At 40.8% G+C, this 21,371-nt stretch overlaps 1 protein-coding gene across 2 annotated transcripts in view; it reads left to right on the forward strand.

Annotated features, from left to right (window-relative positions):
* Nucleotides 1-9,156: 9,156 nt before the first annotated feature.
* Nucleotides 9,157-21,371, forward strand: part of cacna1g (calcium channel, voltage-dependent, T type, alpha 1G subunit) — a 215,309-nt gene continuing 203,094 nt past the window's right edge. For both annotated transcript variants that reach the window (XM_084741595.1, XM_084741594.1), the window contains exon 1: nt 9,157-9,262. In XM_084741595.1, the coding sequence (XP_084597721.1) occupies nt 9,170-9,262 (93 nt within the window). In that variant the 5' untranslated portion in view covers nt 9,157-9,169. The remainder of the gene's footprint in view (nt 9,263-21,371) is intronic.

Genomic DNA, 21,371 nt, shown 5'->3' on the forward strand with positions numbered 1-21,371 from the left:
TCACAAAATTTTCAAAGAATCAACAAAAGAAATTGCAAATAAATGCACGTTTCAAACCAATACCTTTAGGGGATAGAAGTTGGGCGTCGTACTCGCAATTTGGGTGCTTAAATCGTTGCAGGACGCAGAACAGGACACAATGAGAGGATGTTGTTAAGAGATCGCCAGTCAAACCTTAAATGGTGGAAAGCCTTGGAGAAAACATTATGAAAATGTAACATTTCTGTTTTTTATTTCACGTATTAATGTGAGGAAGTGTGCAGTTTTCTCATTGCTCCACAGACATTTGATGTTTTTGTTGGTCGCCATTTTTTTCTCTTCAGTGACGTGTGAGGTTTAAAGGCCTTTAAACACCAACGGTGACATGAATAAATAGCAAAACACTGCAGCTATTTTGGAGGCGAAATTTCAGACATTTTCCAAAAATCAAGTGTGATTTTGTGAATAAATTATGAAGCTTCTAAAAACAATCATGCTGCAGAAAAGCTGTTTTCTGTAGACTGTCCAAGCTTTATAAAAACATCCTCATACTCTTAATTTTCTGTTTCTCTCCACAAGTTCTCTCTAGTAGATTTTTCTCTCTTTTATCATATAAAAATGGAGGGCTGTAAAATGTGTGAAACAAGCGATCCACTATGCTTAATGTTTTGAACATCAGCAACATGCAGTTTGATTGGTCAGCTTTGTACATCTCGGAACATGTGTTTATATATGAAACATCCTATTTTTTGCCTTTAATTATCTTAAAAATTGTTAAAATCGTCTTATTTCATATCATTCGAAAGTCCTGAGTATTTTCTGCGCCAGCTTGCTTCACCGCCTTTCATTAAAGCTGTATGATGTTTACACTGAGTGAAATATTCAAACCCAGGACTCCATGTTTCTCTGGCTGTCAAATTTCATCAAACAGATGTCTCTGGCTTCTCATTTCTTATACATTTCCCCAAAAATCATCCCTACTTGTTCTGTGTCTTCAGAAACTTTGCAATCTCAGCTAGAATTTATGATAAAGTTGTGGGGGTTTCAACAAAACTTGTCTGCATCCGTGAGCAGAGAGGCTTGAGTTTGTAATGACTCTGACACAGTCACTAATGAGGGGCGCTGCGATGAAGAAAGCCTCTGATTCTGTATATTCATTTCAACTCATCAGTACAGTAAAGATGGCTGAGTTTAGGGGCCTCTCATTTACGAGGCGCTGACACACATGACAAAAACACATTTCTCTCAGTCTGCCCAGGAATGTATGTTCTTAAGGCGTCATATAGACAGAGCAATTGCATAACCTTGCCTTATTATATACCTGTAACACCTAGTTTGTGTGAACAAGATATAGGAGTGTGAAGATGTGGTGTCATGTGGTAGTTAAACCATCACTGATATCTAAAAGGGAAAATCAGTGTCTTTCAGGCACAATTTCATATTAGAAATGCAGTTTTTAAGATGCATGCTGGAGTAGGATTGATCATTCCTACAAACCTCAATTCCAAAAAAGTTTTGAAAAAAAAACCCACATTGATTTGCAAATCCTTTTCGACCTACATTCAATTGAATACAGTACAAAGACAAGACATTAATGTTCAAAGTGATTAACTTTATTGTTTCTTGTAAATATACAATCATATGATGCCTGCAACGTCTTCTGAAAAAGGTCTGAGAGAGGCGTGTTTACTACTGTGTAGTAACCTTTTCTTTTAACAACACTCAGGAAGCATTTGGGAACTGAGGACACTAATTGTTGAAGTTTTAAAAGCGAAATTCTTTGTCATTCTTGCTCGATGTATGACTTCAGGTCCTCTGGACCACACATTTTCAATCGGAGACAGGTGTGGGTCGCAGAAACAACAAAGCCATGTGCAACACATGCAGATTGTGTCTTGGCACTGTCTTGCTGAAATAAGCAGGGACATCTCTGAAAAGTACTAACCCCACACCCTCATTGACGCTGGCTGTTTAACTTTGCACAGATAACAACGTAGCGCTACGAAGACTCTGGGAAACAGGGCCCTGGACGGTCCTTCTCCTCTTTAGCCCTGGAGGACACCACGTCTCACAAAAAAATGTGGGCTGGAATTTGGGTTTATACACCAAATCATATTGTAGATGGTAAACACTGGGGATTTGATTAAAGTTCAGCGTTTGCGTCATAGCACCCCTTGATGTAACAGTATTATCAAGTCGTGCACGGCCCCTCGGTGTGATATAGATTTGGAGAAAGAGCGCATGAAGAGCCAAGGCTGCGAGGTGCGTGTGGAGACGGATGCAGAACCACGTCCTGTGAGAGTTATAGTAAACACAATGAATAATATCTATTCAGAGAGGCTCGTCTGTATTGATCGCCCTCGGACTGTGTGTGCACCTCATCTCTCGCTGCGGAGGATTCATTCCCCAACTCTCATGAAAGAAATAAAAGCTGCAGAGAAGATGATGAGTAGAAACTTTTTTTTTTTTAAACAAGAAACTTTACTCTTAAGAATCTCTTACCTTATTTCTCCTGTCTTTCACTAGAGCTACCCTCACATGCACACACACACACACACACACACACACACACACACACACACACACACACATTCTGTTTGTCTTCTCTGTTGTTTGTGTCCTAGTATCAGATCATTAGTGGACAGAATCAGACTGAATCAGCAGTGGGAGGACAGGGGACGACATAATGCTAGCATAATATTTCCCCTTCATTAGGCAAGAAGAAAGGGGCTTTAAGTGTGTGTGTGTGTGTGTGTGTGTGTGTGTGCTCATGTAGAGTGTGTGTGATAGAGGGATGACTGAAAAGAACCCATGAGAGCAGAATACTTTTTGAGGTGTTGATGAGTTTGATAATGTTGCCTCTCTGATGAAAGCATTGTTGTGTGAGTTTGCATGTGCGTGTATGTGTGTACTCGCATGTGTGTGTGTGTCTGTGGTGTATCGCGGGCTTCTTGCTTTCAGAGTTTTGACAGAGCATATCCTTGTGTATCTTTCCTCTAATTGAATCCATCCCTCAGGGCGTCACCGCTTGTTTATATGCTGACACCATGAAGGTGTGTGTGTGTGTGTGTTCACACTGCAAACACTCTCTCCTTATTGTTTAATTATAGCCCACCAGCTGGGGAGGCAGAGGAAGAGAAGGAGGGCAGGAGAGGAAGAGTTATTGATTGAATTAGTCAGATTATTCATATTTAATGTTTTGCTTTGTCTCCATCCTTCTGCCCAAGACTTCTCCTCTGCCGTCTCCTTGGTATCTCTCTGTTAATAAATTCTCCTAGTTTCTTTATTCGCTTGTAAGAGCTCCAATAAACAATCCATTTCATGCGCTTCGTCAGTCGACGGGGTCTCAAGTGCTCCAATAAAACCTGTCTGCTGTCTGCACGTGAGCCCAAGGGCAGCGGGTGAGGCTGCGGCGATCACAGCGCTTCACTTATCCACCCTTTTAAAAAAAACACTAACTTGCCTTGTCAGTTGTAGCAAGACATGAAAATCAACAACCTTTGTAGGATTGAATTGTTTCTATGATCCTGATCCAAACAAAAGATCTTTCTCTCTTTGGTTTTTCAGTTTGATTTTAACCCATAAAACAGTCTAATGTCTAGCAATTAAGATTTAGGCCCTTTTTAACATGAAATAGTAGAATAAAAACAGGTTTTACCAGTGATAATCATTAAGGTTCTGCTCTGTTCAGGTCAAACAGGGTCAGGGTGCTGCTATTGACCCTTCCTAAGTCCCGCCCCTTACTGCTCTGTGCTGTAGCAGTTGAGCAAACCTGGCGCTCTGTGGAACCTCGGTCTAACCTCTTCTTTCCTGTTTCCTGTACTTAAGGCGTACTTTGTGCTAGACTCATCTATGCTGAAAAGAAGATCTGTAAAAGTGACACTGGCTAACTAGTTATGTAATTATTGATGCGGAGTGAATTAATTACCTAGCATTTTTAACATTCGCTATCAGATTTAACTAGTTAGCTAACAATTGAAGTAGATTAGCTAACCACTTAATGTAGATTGGCTAGCTAGTTAGCTAGTGTTTTATTAATAGAGTAAAACACTAGTTGTTGATCAAGTTTGTTAATATTTGCTAACGTTACCCACTAAAAGCTACTAGTCTTAAAGGCTGCAGCAGCAAAACCCTTGAGTGTATTGAGTTAAACTTGGAATTTGCATTTTTGGCCACGTGAGGTGGTGAAATCAAGTGCTAGGCTGTATAACTGACCCTTCGCTAAGCACTGCCCTCCTTAGTTACTGTTGCTAAGCTTGCCAAACTTTCCATTCTCGCACTCCATTTATCCATTTTAAAGTGATAACAGTGGTAGAAATTCAGAGTAATTTTTGAAACATGACGTATGAGACGTAAACAACAGCATCCAGAGTGAGATGCATCATCGTCGACCCATTTTTATTCTGCATCAGCCCACATCCTCCTCCTCAAACCCCCACAGAGCAAACGCAGGTGCAGTTGAATCCAACACGTTTGGCTTGAGGTAAAGTTACTGCAGCTTGTACGCTGGTGTTAGTTAGCCACACATGCTAACGTTTGCAGCTTATGTTAGAGCAGATGAAAACAGAGTTTAATCCATTCACCACACATGTGCTCAGGTGTGTTTTTGAGAGACGACAGAAAAGGCGCCACCGTCCAGACTCATGAAATGATGAGTATTGCTCTTTTTAGAGCCTCCTGCACACCTTCAACACGGAGAAAAATGGAAAGCTTAACAGCTCTAGTTATGGTTGCTAAGCTATGATTGGAGGGTCAGTTGGTTTATTGTAGGATTTTTGTTAAAAACAGTTGCCTTAACTGTAAATGATGTTACAAAAGCAACAAGAATGAATCAAAGCAGTCACATTGTGGACCTTAAAACCGAAACAGTGCAGAGTTCGGTATGGGTTTATTACTTCATGTGATTCCTAGACATGTCATGCAGTGTTGATGTAAAATATTTATTTTAGCTGACTTTTCTTTGTAACAGCAGTATTTTTACTCAGTCAGTCACTCCGCAAACCCCAGCCTGTCTCTACTGATTGTTAGCTTACTGCAGCAAGATAGCAGCCTTGCTAGATAACAGACCATCAGTGAACCACTCCGTCCACAGCAGCAGACAGCTATGATACTCAGCATCAGTATTTATGTTGACAGTTCACTGTGATGACTGGCTTCGGTAACATTGTACAGAGTTCTGAGTGCAAAAAACATCCATCCAGTCATCTGTAATCATTGTAGAGAGCTTTTGGCATTCAGGATCATTTTCGTCTTCTAGATGTATGATTTCCATCAGCCTGCGGAGGGGAGCATCCAATATCTTGTCCAAGGTCTTGGAAAAGAGTCTGACTTTTAATCAACACACCATGGACCTACACAAACACCACATCAGAGTGTTCTTATTCCGGACTCCTTCCTTCTTTCCTCTCTATCACTAATAAGAACATTTCAATTGAAGACAGCGTCACAAAAGTTGGCCTGCCTGCACCTGTTCTCACTGTAGCAGTCATATGCTCACCATAATCTCTCAGCCTGCTCATCCAGCACACCACCACTGTATCCTGCTCCCATTTTGCTGCAGGTGCAGAATGCTGAGAGGCAGGAGGGCACACTCAGGAAAAAGCTTTGTACAACTGACCATCACATAACTGTACCTCAACAGCAGACCTGCCTTCCTTTGTGCAACACATAGTATGAGCGGTTTCTGTTCTGTTTCCTAGATGCTATAGTTTTGTTTGTGCATTGTTGTCTAAGAATCACATTTCCCTAATGAGGGCAACTTTTGATTCTATTGTGGTGCAGACAGAATCTACAGTTTCTGTATGTATTTTCAGTGCCGACTCAAAAGGTTTGCTTTGCTGCTATAAATTACGAAGACACCAATTATTTAATAAGATTCTATTTGTAACACTGATGATGCCAGCAGAACTTACAACCCTGTTAAAATATTTTTTTTTCAGGGATAATTATGAATTGTAAGATCTGGTTAGGATACTAGACTTAAGCAAACAGAGCTTGGAAGAAACCAAAGGTTCGTTAGTGGCCTGTTAAGTTTGAATTTTCTAGTTTGTTGGCAGTAAAATGATGCAGTATTGGGATTGGTTATATTGTTTCTGATGCAGTTGTGTTATTGATAGACCACTGACAATGTTCAGCTTTCACTGGTGCATTATTGCTTGCAAACAAATATCTTCCCCTTTATTTGGTCACACAACTTACAGAATAATAACACATGTAGCAGCTGCTCTTGTATGTTTGTCCATGAAAACACTGGGTTGAGTCAAATACATTTTTCATGTAGTTCTGTTGAATAATCAAACATAAATTCCGTTTTCCTTCATCAGAAATGTCATGCTCATTTAATATTTCTGGCGGAGGAGGAAAGAAAATTGTTAAAATAAGGCAGTTTAGAAACAAGATACTACAATTCACTGTATTGTTGCTGAAGGAATGTCCCTATTTTCAGATGAAATAGGAGATGGTTTGTTTTGTCTGGATTCTCAATGATAAACTGAAACTTTACTGAACTTAAATGACAATGTGTTCATCCCTGATGAAGGCTGACGATACCAGGAGACACATTCAGCTCATTATTTTTAATTAGCCCCACCTTCTCGGTCCTTTACTGCGAACTTTTGTCGATGCTACTGCTGAGTGTCAACAACAGTTTGCTCTTCCGAAAAACTTTCAGCGTCACCGCTCTCAAACTCAAGGCCTGAGTGTCTGAGCTTTTGTTTCCTGTTTAATGATCCCACTCCTCATACTGACTGATCTTTTTAATTGCATCCCTTTGGACTCACGGAACTTTCTGTGCGTCCTCCGGTGTGTAATATAATCCTGCGTTGCCTTCCAGATGCAACCGTCGCTTCCCAACTGATGCCACTGAGGTTCCTTGCGGTCACAGACTCAGCTCCCCTCCAGCCTGCATCTGTTATTCAATACTCCTGTTCAATATTATATTGGAGCGACTACAGAGTTTCAAGTTCTGTCCCAGTGTCCCTTGGCATTAAGATTTAAGAGTGGATGATTTTGCGGCGCATGATTTATGTCTGATGCCAATGCGGGAAGCAATGTGCCCTTTGTTCAGTGAGTTATAAAGTAAAGGTTTGGAGGTCGGGGCTGGTGGATGAGCGCTGACTTTCATGCAAGAGGCAATATTTTCCTTTACCGTCACAGTCCAACACATTAAAGGGGATCTCCTGTGACTTACTTTAGTACTTCCATAAAGTTTGGGGACTCAAGTCAGGCTGGTTAAGAATATAATAGTCAAAATTAAAGCAGCAGAGGCTGAGAGATCCCAGCCAGTACTGAGTCCAGCTCTAATCTCTACAAAACAGATGAATGCATATGAATACAGACTGTAGGCAAGGGACAAGTTTCTGGAATCAGCTGGTTTCTGTTTATAGTCCGTTTGTAGTCCCAGTATTATTGCGTTGCATACAGATAAAACAGTCTATGTATCAAGTCACCTAATAAATGGATCTGAGGTATTTGAGGTTCTCTGTGTTCTGATCTGTTTTCTCAGCTTGTATCAGGTTGTGTGGTGTTCTGCTTTCATGCTCCAGCCTGCGGTGGCAGCTTTTGACCAGCAGAAAAGAGGAAAGTTAAAAACCTGTCTCATTGTTGTTGATGGTCCTGGACTCTACCTTTTTTTTTTTGTTATATGTTGGCTGTGGGGCCATGCTGACCCAGCTGCATTATGGGTCAGTGGGATGAATGAGCAAGTGGCGGCTAATGCGATAAAAGACGGACGGGTCGTTTGTCCTCACAGCCTGTGTGCACACTTTCACACACATGCACAGATGAAAAGCTCCATTTCCTCTTAGCTCACACACACACACACACACACACACACACACACACACACACACACACACACACACACACACACACACACACACACACAGAGACTTGGATGACATACAGTCTGTGCTGTCTAACGTTGTTAACCAGGCAGGGTGCAGGGTGCTGACTGTGAATTCACCAGCAATTTATAATATACTGTATGTGGATGTGTTAGAAATAAAGGTGCTAAGTAGAACCGTAAAGGCTTTTTCCGCTTGTCCTTATAGGAGAGCCGGTTTGGGTTTGTGATAGAACATTTTATAAAGGTTCCACTTGGGACCCTTTCAGGAGGTTCTACTTAAAACCCAACATTTTTTAGGTTATACATACACCCATCTAGAACCCCCTGTGAGGACCCTTTTCCACCAAATTAGCTCTGGTTCTTGAACCAGTGAGTGGAACCATTCTAATCAAGGATGTCATCAACAGAAGGCGTTGCAGTGTTCAGCAACTTATAGAAAATCACACGCCAGCTTTGGTTCTTAAGGACAACCTGCTGTTTTTTTGTTCCAGCTGGGAAACAACTTTTCAAGTTCCAAACCAGTTTATTTTTGCTGGAAAAGAATCAGAACAGTTCAAAATTTGGTAAAAGGAAAAAGCCTGTCAGAGGTTCTAAAGGAGAACCCTTTTATGGTACAGTTGTTCCATTCAGGACCCTCTCTGGGGGCTGCAGCCAGAATTTTTCCACCTTTTAATGGTGCTAACAAGAATCCACCCAGCAGGGTTTATGTATTCCAAAGGTTTCATCTAGAATCCAACTAGAGGGTTCTACCGATCTGTCTGTCCTCATCGATTGGTGTCACATGGCTCAGGTTGGCGTTTAACCTAACCACATCAGGAACATCCACTTCGACCCTGTGGTCAATAAAATTCATGTACGGTGCGTCACCCTCTCTTCAAATTCACTAATTCTAAAGCTGGATACTCCATCCTCCTCTTAGTCAGCCTCCTGCTCTCTCAGCTTTGTTTTTTTCTTTGCCCCACACGCTTTCTTTAAAGTGCCTATCAGGCGCCCTCACTAACAAGCTTAACATTTTCCAACACACCTTGCAAACAGATCTTTGGTTAACAGGGCGATATGGGAGCAACCACTGCCACTCAGAGCAGCCACAGGTGGGCTTTCCCACTTCCCAGACTCCTCTGTGGCTCATTTCTCCTCTCGCAGAGGTTTTTTGATGGTGAATTGGACTGGAAGAGATAAACGTGTATCACTTTGTCAGAGGGGTTTATGAATTTGAATGGTATAATGAGGTCGCTGGAGAAAGCTTCGAGAAATGCTTGATTTGTTTTGCTTTTTGTTGCTGTAAGTCTCCATATCTGTTATATTCCTTAACCGCTGCTCTCCACCTGGTTCGAGCGAGCGTCCATGTTGGTGATCCTGCTGAACTGTGTGACACTGGGCATGTTTCATCCCTGTGAGGACAGCGATTGCGACTCTGAGAGGTGTAAGATCCTGCAGGTAAGACAGCTTTTTGGCTTTATATATATATACATTTGATTGACTGAATGTATTTTCTTTTCACACTGTGTTTAAAGGGAGAGTTCACCCCAGAATCCAAAGTTGCAAAGTTTTAGAGGTATCAGCCGTAGAGATGTCTGCCTTCTTTCCAATAAAATACATTATTTACACAATCTATTTCTGACACTTTTCATGTGAACAAGCGAGTGCAGCAGTATAGATGTCTCCCAGGAGAGACTGTCTGAAAATATGTACTGTCATCTCCGTATTTGAACAATACTGAGCCTCTTTCTCTCAGGGGCGGCTGGCTTTTCACTCCACATTTGAGTGTGGCCATTCAGAACAGCCATAAATTGATATCCTATATGTTCAGACAACAAGTTGGAAAGACCTACTTCTTTTCAAGCATAACCCAACCCATAGTCTGATTCGTTGTATTGAATCAAGCTTGAAAAATGCTGGATCCTGCATTTCCCATAATGCAATTCGGTGATGTTCCTGTGCCAGGAAAATGCCACACCGAATTATCAGCCTACATGAGTCTCATGTTTTACCTGTGCTGTCAGCAGCTCGGTCTGCGGTGCGCTGGGAGTAAGTGAGCATCCCAGCGCACCACAGAGTCTCTCCTGAAACAACTTACTGTGTTGCATTGAATGACGAATTTACAAGAAGGGACAAATGATTAAAAAGTCTGTTTCATTTCTCACTCTAAAATCCATTGTTTTTAACCAGCGGCCCAACTTTAGTAGTCAACACACCGGAACAAACGGACACAAAGTTTTCAACAGTGGACAACCAGACAAGAAATAACTTAATGTGTAATGTTTGCCAAATTTACAAGAAAGCCCAAATAACTCACAACAAATTTGTCATAGAAAGCCTTACACAAAGTTTACTTGTGGTTACCAGTGTGTTCACAAACATCGTCTGTTTATCCTAACAGGTATAAAAGAGGCCAGAAATGTAATTTGCTTTGCAGGGAATCGAATGGTCGGTTTAGTAGGCGGTCCTTCCTCCAGTGTGGCGCAGGACGTATTGTACACTGCACTACTGCTGAAATGCGCCATCGTATCTCAACGTGTGCTCAATTCGTCTCGGGTGCATTTACACCCGTACTAAGAGCCGTCCAGGACACATGTTACTTCCAGCTGTAAACAGGCTCATAGATACTGCTGTCTTGACTCACTGAGTCGTGCTCCATATAGTTAGTAAATTAGAATTTCACATGTAAAATAGGTGGATTTTCCCTTTAATGTTTGCTAGCTGTCTGTTTAGTTAGCATGGTTTGTTCTGTTTCACCAGAGAGAAGAAACAGCATGAAGTAAAATTACTGTTGCTATGGTTACCTGAAGTTTATTACATTGAATTTATTATTGGAAACAGTGATCTAACTGTTGATTGGAACTATGTTTGACACGTCCTGTTATAAGAAACAACACAGGGACATGATGGGAGGACACGTTTATAACAGGCATTCATTTATTATACCTTGATCTTTATTTAATAAGACAAGAACAACCCAGTGAGAGACCTTCCAGTGGGATGAGCAGGAAGGGAAAACACAAACACACATTACAGGGACAAGAATGTGACACTCGGAGAAAAGGACAACAAAGCGGAGCAGTGGCTGGAAAACTTCACACAAACATCACACAGCACGGTAAACCGCCACAGTATGTATGGCAGATTACGAGACAGCTCGAGCGTTATTCAAACAGACGACAGAGAGCAGGAACACTGAGTTATAGGTACAATTTTCTAAACCACTGCCTTTTGATAGAGATCTCCTGAAACAATGTTTCCCAGCGTATCTGGCCTTTGCAGCTCCCTCTGTTTGCATTAACTCGGATGGAAAATAAACAACATCATGTGAAAGCGTTTCCATTAATTTATTGACCTCCTTTAACCTAACAAACACTAATGGAGGAGCATCGTCGTCCATGTTGTAAAACGCAGAGAATAGAAAATACATTATTTCTGCGTTGGATGAGGGAATGGAGCAGGCCGAGGTGCAGCAGAGTAGATCGGTGTTATCTGGCACTGTTCATCTTGTGCAGTGAAGGGATAATGTGCCAGCAAAGTGGTTCCAAATAGATTGAATCAGAACAAAGTCCTCTTATTTTCTTGTCCACTGACTCAGTGAAATTGAGCAGTTTCATTCCAAAATGACATATCTATAATTTTAAAAATAGAGCCCTCCTCTGAGTATATGCTTTGATATTTAATGTAAGTTAATTTACCGTTTTTTACTGACATTTGCTGATCTGAAGCATTTGTTTAATGTATTTATGCTTCCAGTTTCACTAAGAAATGGATGCATACACATATTTTTCTTTTATGGAATGTAATCATTACTATTAGAGAACAGGAAAGAAGAGGAAATGAAAGGAGAACAAGGAAAGGACAAGGAAGGAAGGAAAGAAAACAAAACAAGAAGGAAACAAGGAAAATGAAAAGAAGGAAAGCATGAAGAAAGGAAGAGGAAGGAGAGGAGGCCAAGGTTATGAGAGGGAAGGAGAGAGGAAAAAATGAAAGGAAAGGACAAGAAAGGAGAGGAGAGAAGGAAACAAAACAAAAGGAGAGGAGAGGAAGGGAAGGAAAGGAAACAGGAAAAGGCAGGATGTGAAAAAGAAAGGAAAGGAAATGAAATGGGACTAATTAGAGGGAAACTAAAGGAAATGAATTAACAAGACAGAGGAGAATATGGAGGGGTAACTCAGAGAATAGGATGGTTTGAGATGAAGAAAGAAGCATGAATAACAGAGGAGTGGAGGTTTTGAGGCTGCTGTTGCCAGGGCAGCCCGAGCCCACTGCTCGGCTCAGAGATCTGAGCTGTGATTTAATTCACTGAGTCTCCTCTCTGAGGCGCTGCTCCGTGTACAGCCCAGAGGTTAAACGCATTCTCATTAATTCCTCGCTTCCTCCATTTCAATCTCCCCATCGCTCTCCACATCGATATGTTAGGAGATCGTAAAGGCTCGTAACCTACACACTCACATGTCTTTGATCCGTCTCTCACTGTCTGGAACACACTGACTCCGCTTTTCTCACTCTCACATCTCTTTCTTGTCCTCTCTCTTACGCTCTCACACTCTTGCAACACACTGTTGCCTCAGTCCCTTCTTACTTTGGAGCTTTTTCTCTTTTTAAAGAGTTCAGTTTGACTTTCAAAGTTCAAGGTTCATTTTTTTTTATCATTCTACAGCACAGAAATGGTATCTGGTGGTTCAGCAGTGGATACGTCTTTTATAATTACAATAAATATATTATAACTTATAAAATATGAACAATTATAGTTAATTAATGATTTCAGTAATCCCAAAGAACATTCAGCCCTAGTTAAAAAAAATTATATTAACATGCAAAATATTTCTCCACTTCCCATCTCCATTTAATGTAACTTCTCTCTTTTTTGGGGACATTATTTGTCCACAGTCATATTATTCTAGCTTGGTACTTTACATTTCTGACACTGGCCTATGTATGAAATATAAACTTGGGGGTGCTCCATATTTCTGGGTTCACAATAGGCCTCTGGAAAAAAAACAAAAAACAAACTTCAAAGCATTTCCCAAAGAAAAAAAAATCATTAACAGCTTTTTAAAATTATTTTAGTAAAATTAGGTTCCACACTTTAAGAGTTTTTTTTTGTTTGTTTCTTACCACTTGTCAACACAGTATATGCTAAAGTGTTTTTTTTATGATTTGAAAGTTTCTGGTATGACTCTAAAGAATATAAAATATGTAACATCTCCACAATAAAATGTCTAAAAACAACTACACCTAGCACACAATTATTCCTTGATGTTTTTGTGTTTAACAATGAAGACAACTCCCATGATCCCACACTACTTCATAACGTCATAAAACTGTATATTTTGTTATTGTTTTGATTGAGAGGCCCCTGGTGTCAGAAATTACGCAGTTCGCCTTTAGGCGGTAAGTCAATCACTGGTAAAAATGAAAAAATAACTGAACCAGCAAACAAATAGGAAAATTTAATAAGATATTCTGTTAGCATCAGAAATAGTTTTCTCCTGTATGTCGACCCAAGAGCTAATATCACAAATTAATTTTATTCTTTTAATCTCTGTGTAATGTTTACTATATTCAATGCTAAAATTACATTTGCAATTTAGCAAGAAGCTAAAGTGTCCAAGTTGGGTAGGATGAGATGTGTTTCTTCATTGCTGTCCTGATATATGCAAGAAATGCGGGGATACATTAATATGAAAATGCTAAAATACCCCCTAGCACAACATTAATGCAACAGGACTCCACAGTTACATGTACTACATGTTTTAGTGCCTGAGTTCTCAGATCAGCGCTGTTCTTAACATGGCCACGCCACAGTAGCATCAGTGCTAATGAGGGGGCTCAGCCAGGCCTCGCAACGGCTTTGCTCTCTGATGCAGGCTAAATGAGCTCTCATCTCCTGACACAGCTAATGGCTACTGTAATGGTCACAGGCCAGTGTGTAGCTGCAGGGTACTGTAGAGAGAAAGATGACCCACACTTTATGTGTCAGCAATGTTGAAAGGTTGCCCCGAGGCACTGTTTACAATTTGTTTTAATGACACATGAAAGCCTCTCTCTCGCCCTTGTTTTCAGCTTCATTACATCATGTTTGGATGATATCAAAAGTAATATTCCATTGATCTTTAGATTGTCAATGCATTGTCTGTGTTATTAAAGATGCTGAGTTTGAGTTCTTCAGAGTCGCCCACTAACAATCTGTTTTTAGACATCAGTGGCTCTAAGGATGGCATTATCGATCATTTTAATGAATGCATTACTATGAAATCATGGACACACATTTGTGGTCCACCATCGATAAATTCCAGTGACTTGATCATCTGACTTTTCCTCGTAAAGACTTTGGTGGTCCCTTAAATATTTTCTCTAGCAGAATTTACCGGAAATAAACCAGAATTTAAATCTATTAACTTTGGTTTATGACCAAATACCTACAAGACCAGTGTGTAGGAGTTAGTGCCACCTAACGGTAAATGTGTGGATTGTAACCAGCTGAATACCTTCACATCACCCTCCCCTTCCAAGTGTGCAACAGGCTTTCTGTAGTGTTTGGTTTGGCAGTTTTGGTCTACTGCAGACACATGGTGTTTCAACATGGCGGCCTCCGGGATGAGGACCTACATCATCTGCAGACTATAAACAGCTCATATCCATTTCTGCCATATTCTGCCAAAAGATCCCCCTAAATCTTACACATTGACATTCCCATCAGCCCCACAAGTGCTGATTAATAAATGTTAGCTTGCTAACACATTACACTAAGAACTTGACCATGGTAAACATTATACCTTCTGCCTGTTAACATTCTCATTGCGAGCATGTTAGCTGAGCATTAGCTTGAAGAACCACTGTGCCTAAAGACAGCCTCATAGAAGCGTTAGCAGGGCCGTGTACCTGTGCAGATGTAGATCTCAATATTTGACAGGTAACCATATATTGTAAACTAGATTTTTAATCTAAACAGCAACATAAACGTTTTTGATAAAGATCTGTTCAAGATGGTTATTAATGAATTTTGGTCAAGATATGTGCAAATTTAACATTTTATAGTTACAGTTAGCTATGTAGTGGCAAAACTACCTCAGTCATATCTTTTGCAGCCAATATGATTGCCAATACCAGTGATCTGCTAGACCAGTCAACCTTTGGTGTTCGTAACCCTGACATTTCTGTTGGAAACGCCGGTGCTTTGTGTCTCTCAGTTGATGCTGCTGCTGTTGGACTCTCACGGTGACCCACCTTGAGACACAGTTCCATTTCCTGTCCAGTCTCCTGTTGAACCAGAATTCTGAACTTGAATACTTTTCTGGGAAGCCTTCACTCCATAGTACTCATTCCATGCGATAGCTAGCAAAGTTGGCTATGGCTGCTTGGTTAGGCACAAAACTGTGCCTCAAAAGCACCAAAATGAGAGTTTTTGTGTGTGTGCGTCCAATCGGAACTACTGCTCTACTAGAAATACAGCTCATTTCCCATCATGCTTACTCTGCTGGACTAAGTAGTTTGTTAAGGTTGCTGTTTTATATATAGTGTTTGTCTCTGTTCATAACATGGTGGTTTATGATGGCAATTGTCAGTTTTGTACTGGTTTATACTTTAAACCATTAGAGGCTGCTATCACATTTCTTGAAAACCATCTGATGACCATAACAAATTGCCTCATGACTCCGCTGGGGGTCCTGACCCCCATGGTGAAAACCACTATACTAGACTGTATCTGTATCTTTAAATTAATATGTCTAATACCAAACAGCAAATACTATGACTGTTTTGGTTTAATCTGGTATATCCCTCTTATAGCATTTAATGCTAGTTACTAAACAAACCTGGACAGACTACAGATGTGATACAGAAGACGGCACATCAGAGAGCATTCCAGATAAGAGTGACAAAAATAAGGGATAAGTGATGATTTAGCCAGTGGAGTAGTTTCAAGGAAATGTCAAACTCTGGCTCTAATGTAGCAGCTTTAATTCTAAGGATTGTCTCTTTCTTCCTTGAAGGAGAGATTTCAGTAGAACACATTCTACTCTGAATGCTGCCGCAAACACTTAACCTTCCCTCGTCCCCCTGCAGCCACAGTACAGAACGATGCCTGTGGAAAGCTAATAAATTCATTGGCAATACAATGGGAACACTGGGTTACAGAAAGATACACAGAGAGGAGAAGAAGAACGAGAGAAAGAAGGAGGGAAAGCAGATTAGATTTAAATTCCTCACTGAGATGGAGCTCCTGACATTTTTCTGTTGAGTGCTGTTGCTACATGGAACTGTAGGAGCTTTCAGGCCTGTGCTGAATCACACACACCTCACACACACACATACACACACACAGGTTCACCTCCACGTCAGCCTGGCATCTGCCTGGGTGATGAAGAAATGCCAGATCTTGTGTCTGCGTGTGTTTTTGTGCACGGCCACTATGAATGGTCGTGATTGAGCTCTCACAATATTATCTCACTCCACCTGTGAGGAGTGGATCTCAACTGAATGGCAGATTACAGTTAGGCTGCCCTATTGTCCTCACCACACGAGGCATGCAACGCCTTCACCGGTGCGCATGGTTGTCCGCCTGCCTGTCTGAGCACATCTGTGTGTGTGTGTGTGTGTGTGTGTGTGTGTGACCCCTGTGATAATAGCATTCAGACTTGTGACAGGTGGAATTAGCATACATAGTGGCTGAGATTTATTTTCGGCAGAGGTTGCAGGGAAATGTTTTCACAGAATTGATGGCACCTGTTTTGGGCCAAAAAATAGAAGACAAATACATTTATATATGTACAACCTCAGATCCTATCTGTTAAGATGTCCTTTAGGTAAATGTGGGGAAAATGTTTTTGCAGTCTGGCTTCAGTAGCTGGGTCTTCCCTGTGAAAATCCTCTCCTGTGGAGAAAGTAGTGCACTCACATTTCTGGCAAGAGTGAACTTTTAAGAACGAATACAAAGTTTGTGGCTAGCTTTAGCTGTGAAAGCCACAAGAGGCAAACAAACAAAGAAAACAGCACTGAACCATGGACAGTAGAAGAGGAAGTGGCTGGAGCTTCTGGGTCTGAAAAGTGAAGACAATGCAGAAGTTCTATACACCTGCATTGTTTCTCATGGCCAGCAGAGCTGTGACGTATGGTGCTGCTGGACGGTGCTGCTAGCGGAGTGGTGCAGAGCAGGTAGTTGTTAGTCTGGCAGTGAATGTACAGTAGCTGTTACAGTGTGTCAGTTAATAAATGCTGCAGCTTCTCAAGACCAAGAAAAGTCTTTTGTCTGTTATTTCCCAGCTGCTGGAAAAATGACAGTTTGCCCCGAAGTAAGCTGAGCAGGACAGGCTAATATTAAAGCTAGCATTGTACCTTTACAATGTCGGCTCTGGTACGATCATATCCCTTTCATAGGCTTTCCAGACAAAAAAAAATTATGGTCTCAGCCACTAGTTTCAGGTCTTCTTCAAAACAGTGAGATTTTCATTTTGTAAATCATGGTCCCATTTCGAGTAAAATAGATGATAAGGGTGAGGCTACTTGAAGAAGTGAAGACGTTACTACAGCATGTCCTTGGATTCTTACACATATCCAGTTAACGCATGTCCTCCTCAACATCACACTTTAATAGATACAGTCAATTTTGCCTCCAAAAAACCAAGACCACCACAAACCAACGAGTGACATCATGATGGGTTTATACTTGACCTGAATGGAAACACAAACTTGATTGATTGATCTCTGGGATTTGCAGAGGTCTCCAGCCAAACGGGTTCCAATTTATAATAGGTAAATGAGTTGTAATTAACTGCTTCATGAATTGTTAATAAGTCAATTGTCTAATACTTTACAGAACAGCTATAAATCATTAATAACAAACCTTTTAGTTGCCATGTTGTGACAAATTGACCACCTAACTCCTGGATCTGGGCAGTAAAAGATTTGGCCCAAAATCCATTTATTAACAACTTATTAAATATATATGAATGTATTACCAAGATTTATGATGACATTAGTACCAAAAAGAAAGGAAAAAAACACCAGCCAAAAGGAGTCTTCACAACCTAGTAACCTTTTTTTCTCTTGTGACTGATCTATTAAGCATTAGCAAATTACTCAATAACTGAAAAAGCCACTGGTTACGGGTTGCTTATCACAAATTGGTATCAGAATAAATTAAAAGATTAATATTGATATTCAGTTTACTTTAGAATAGGGAAAAGAAAAACAGCAAATCTGTGAAATTTGGAAGCTGGAACTTGAGAATGACTCAAATGATTAGTTGATTATCAAAACAGCTGACTGTTCTTCTGACAATTCACTCATCAGTTAATTGACAAAAAGTCCATAACAAACAAATGCTGAAATGCCATGACATTATTCTTTATTGACTGGGAAATGAATCCATCTGTGGAGATCAGAGGTCAGGGTTAGCTGCAGCACAGACACCAAGAAGATAATAGGCTTTCAGGGTCTTGCTGAAGGGCACTTTGAGGGGATAGACTCCCTCCTTCTTGTAAAGCCACATTTCCACTGCAAGAACTTTTCCCAGGGACTAGGAACCTTGCAGGGACTTAGCATCTTTCAACCACAGGAACCAAGGTCTACATTAAGTTCCAAGGACATTATTTTACCCACCAAAAAGTCCCTGCTTGTGGAGTAATGCTTTCTAAAAGTACAGGAACTTTGGGGGTGGGGCTTGTGGCACTTAACATCTCTGTTCACCTGCAAAAACAATGCATAAAAACAGCTTCACAAATCGCTTTTTCATAGGTCAGGAGCAAAACACAGAATTTCCACCATAGGATTTTTCCACTGGGACTAGGAACCTTTGGAGGAACTCAGTGTGTTTCCGTCGTAGGGACCAAGGTCTATGTTAAGTTTTGGGGACATTATTTTACTCGCCAAAAAGTTCCTGTTTGGGGAGTAGTGCTTTCTAAAAGTACAAGAAATTTAGGGGTGAATATTATTGATTGGTTGGGTACTCGCTTGTAGTTCATGCTGCATCATGGCTATATAGCTGTACGCAAAAATGGACTGAAGGAACCTTTTAGTTCTTTGAAAATTAGTTCTCCTGGAACTAAAACCTCCCGATACTGGAAATGCTGCTTATTTTGCCTGATCTCCTTGGGTCTTTAGACCATGATGGAAATGCAGACAACAACAGGCTGAAAGATCCTTTTAGTTCCTTGGGCCAAAAGTTCCAGGTACTATGACGTGGCTTAATTTGCCTAATTTTTATAGGTTTGTGGACCGTGATGGAAATGCAGACAATAATGAAGTGAATGAACCTTTTAGTTCCTCGAAAAGTAGTTCTTCTGGGACCACGGGGTTAAGACTGACCTCCTACCTGCGAGTTCCTCATGTGTATTATTTAACCCCAGCCACCCGTGCTCATGCGTAGAAGCGCAAAGCAATATTTGCATCATGTGTAGGAATGTTTCTGCAGGTCTTGCTTGTTCATCACTTCACACTTGAGCGCCATACCGTATCTAATAACTGCTGTGACACTTACGGATTTGTAGTGAGCCACGTCAAGTCATTAGGGAGTGCTTTAAGTGCACTCAGCATTAGTGATTAAGTGCACTTAGAACATAAAGGCTCCGCTCAGGAGGTGATGAGAGGGCGTGTAATGTTGGCACTCGCCTGACGCATTGATAACACGCAATAGAGCTCGCTGTGGTTGCCTGATGTCTGTGTGTGCCTGGTGGACACGTGTGTTTACACTTGTTCTCAGGCAATGTGAGAAGCAACATGGGCGTTCACACACACACATACACACACACACACACACACACTCACAGGGCTGTAAAGCTGGTGTGTGGTGTCACTGTTTAGGCTGAGATCTGCGCAAGACTGAATACACACGGAGAGAGGAAACAAAGCTGTCTGAATGTTTTATGTGTGTCCATATAGTGTAATTGTGTGTGTAAAATAGGCACACAGAAGCCTATAGTCAGACACACACACACAAATACACTCAAAAGTTATTGTAAGCAAGGACATGAAAAATGACACATATTGTATACACACTGGCACGCATGCACACCAATGTACCAGCGACCGCACACACACTCACACTGCAGCCGTGCACACATTGAGATACTGCGGGAGACATAATCACAGTAACTGGGGAGTGATACGCCTTCTCTGGGAGAGAGACGGAGACAGTGGGAGAAGAAGATAAGAGGAAGATAAAGATGAGAGAGACGGTAGACGGGGAGGAGGAGGAGGAGGAGGAATGCCAGTGGCTCACATAGAGCAGGAATCCTGTCCAGCTGTTACTACAGGGAGACAAGAGTGAGAGAAAGATAAGGATGGCAGAAGGCGAAAGACTTAAGTGGATAATTTCTTTTTCTTTGTTGGCAGAAAAAGTGGGGAAATTTTAAAGTTTGCTTGAATTAGAAGATTAATGAAAATTGAATATGTGCATCTACAAGCAAAAGCTGATGAGAAGCTGGAGTGGACAGTGGTAGCCTGCTGTTAGTGCTTTTCACTGACTGAAGAAAAACAGATATATTGTTATGACTTCACCAGTAGGTTACTAAGGGAATATTTTTAAGCCTAGTTTGGGTTTATTGCTTTCCATCATCATAAAGGTAATTTCTGAACCAAAGGCAAAGTGCTGCATTGTGGGATTTATATTTAAAACCCACGTGACTGTCCATGCTATGGACACTAATTTTTCTTGTTTTATGGTGGTACCTTCTGGGGCTATAAAATATAGAGCATACATTATACAGTAAGAATTCAGTGGTATTAATAATGAACTAGCAAATTAGGAGTAATTTCAGACACAGCCCTAAATTTAGCATAGAGAGAGTTTAGCCTTCAGGTACATGCGCCACCATTAAGTGTGGTGGCCCAACACGTACTCATTCAAAAAATTGCCCGAAATAATGCTAAGTGCCATCCAAAATGACCCATGTGAGTGTTTTCTGATTCACTACTGCCGCAATGTGCTGGAGCTCCCCATGCTACACTTGACGTGAGAAGTAAAGTTCAACTCAGATTAATCAATATTTTTACATTAAGTTTGACTCTAATGACTCTATATGAGAGGTCTGACATGCTAACCCCCCATCAGACAAAGCTTGGTTTCAGTCAGTTCCTGGAAATCATCAGTCAAGACTATTTAATCCCATAGACACTCAACAATTGAGCCAAGACAGCTTAATATTTAGACTGTTCTAACCACACTTTTTCACTTCTATTAGCTGTGCCTCCCTTGAAAGTGTTTGGGTTCCTGCCTTTGCTCTGTATAATATAAAATGTCTGCTAATATTGGGGAAATCTTGCAAATCTGCACCAGACTCAGCTTGTTTAACTTCTAGTAGTGCTACAAAACAAGTTAGCTACTTAGCTATGAAAAAGTCATAGATATAGCAGCTAAGTGCCCAGAAGAGTTTCCATAAGGTTTTACTATGAACTTAATAACTATTTTATAAACTTGTGTACTAATAGGTGCTTTTAGCTTACCAAACAAGTTAGCTAACTAGCTAATGAATAATGTTAGACATTTACAACAACATATACGCCAAAACTGTCAGCTACCATCAAGGCTAACAATTTAGCAAGTGGGTAATGTATTGCAGGAAAT

This window comes from Lutjanus erythropterus, chromosome 17 (assembly GCF_056507025.1).
Source record: "Lutjanus erythropterus isolate fLutEry1 chromosome 17, fLutEry1.hap2, whole genome shotgun sequence".
Lineage (NCBI taxonomy): Eukaryota > Metazoa > Chordata > Actinopteri > Lutjaniformes > Lutjanidae > Lutjanus > Lutjanus erythropterus.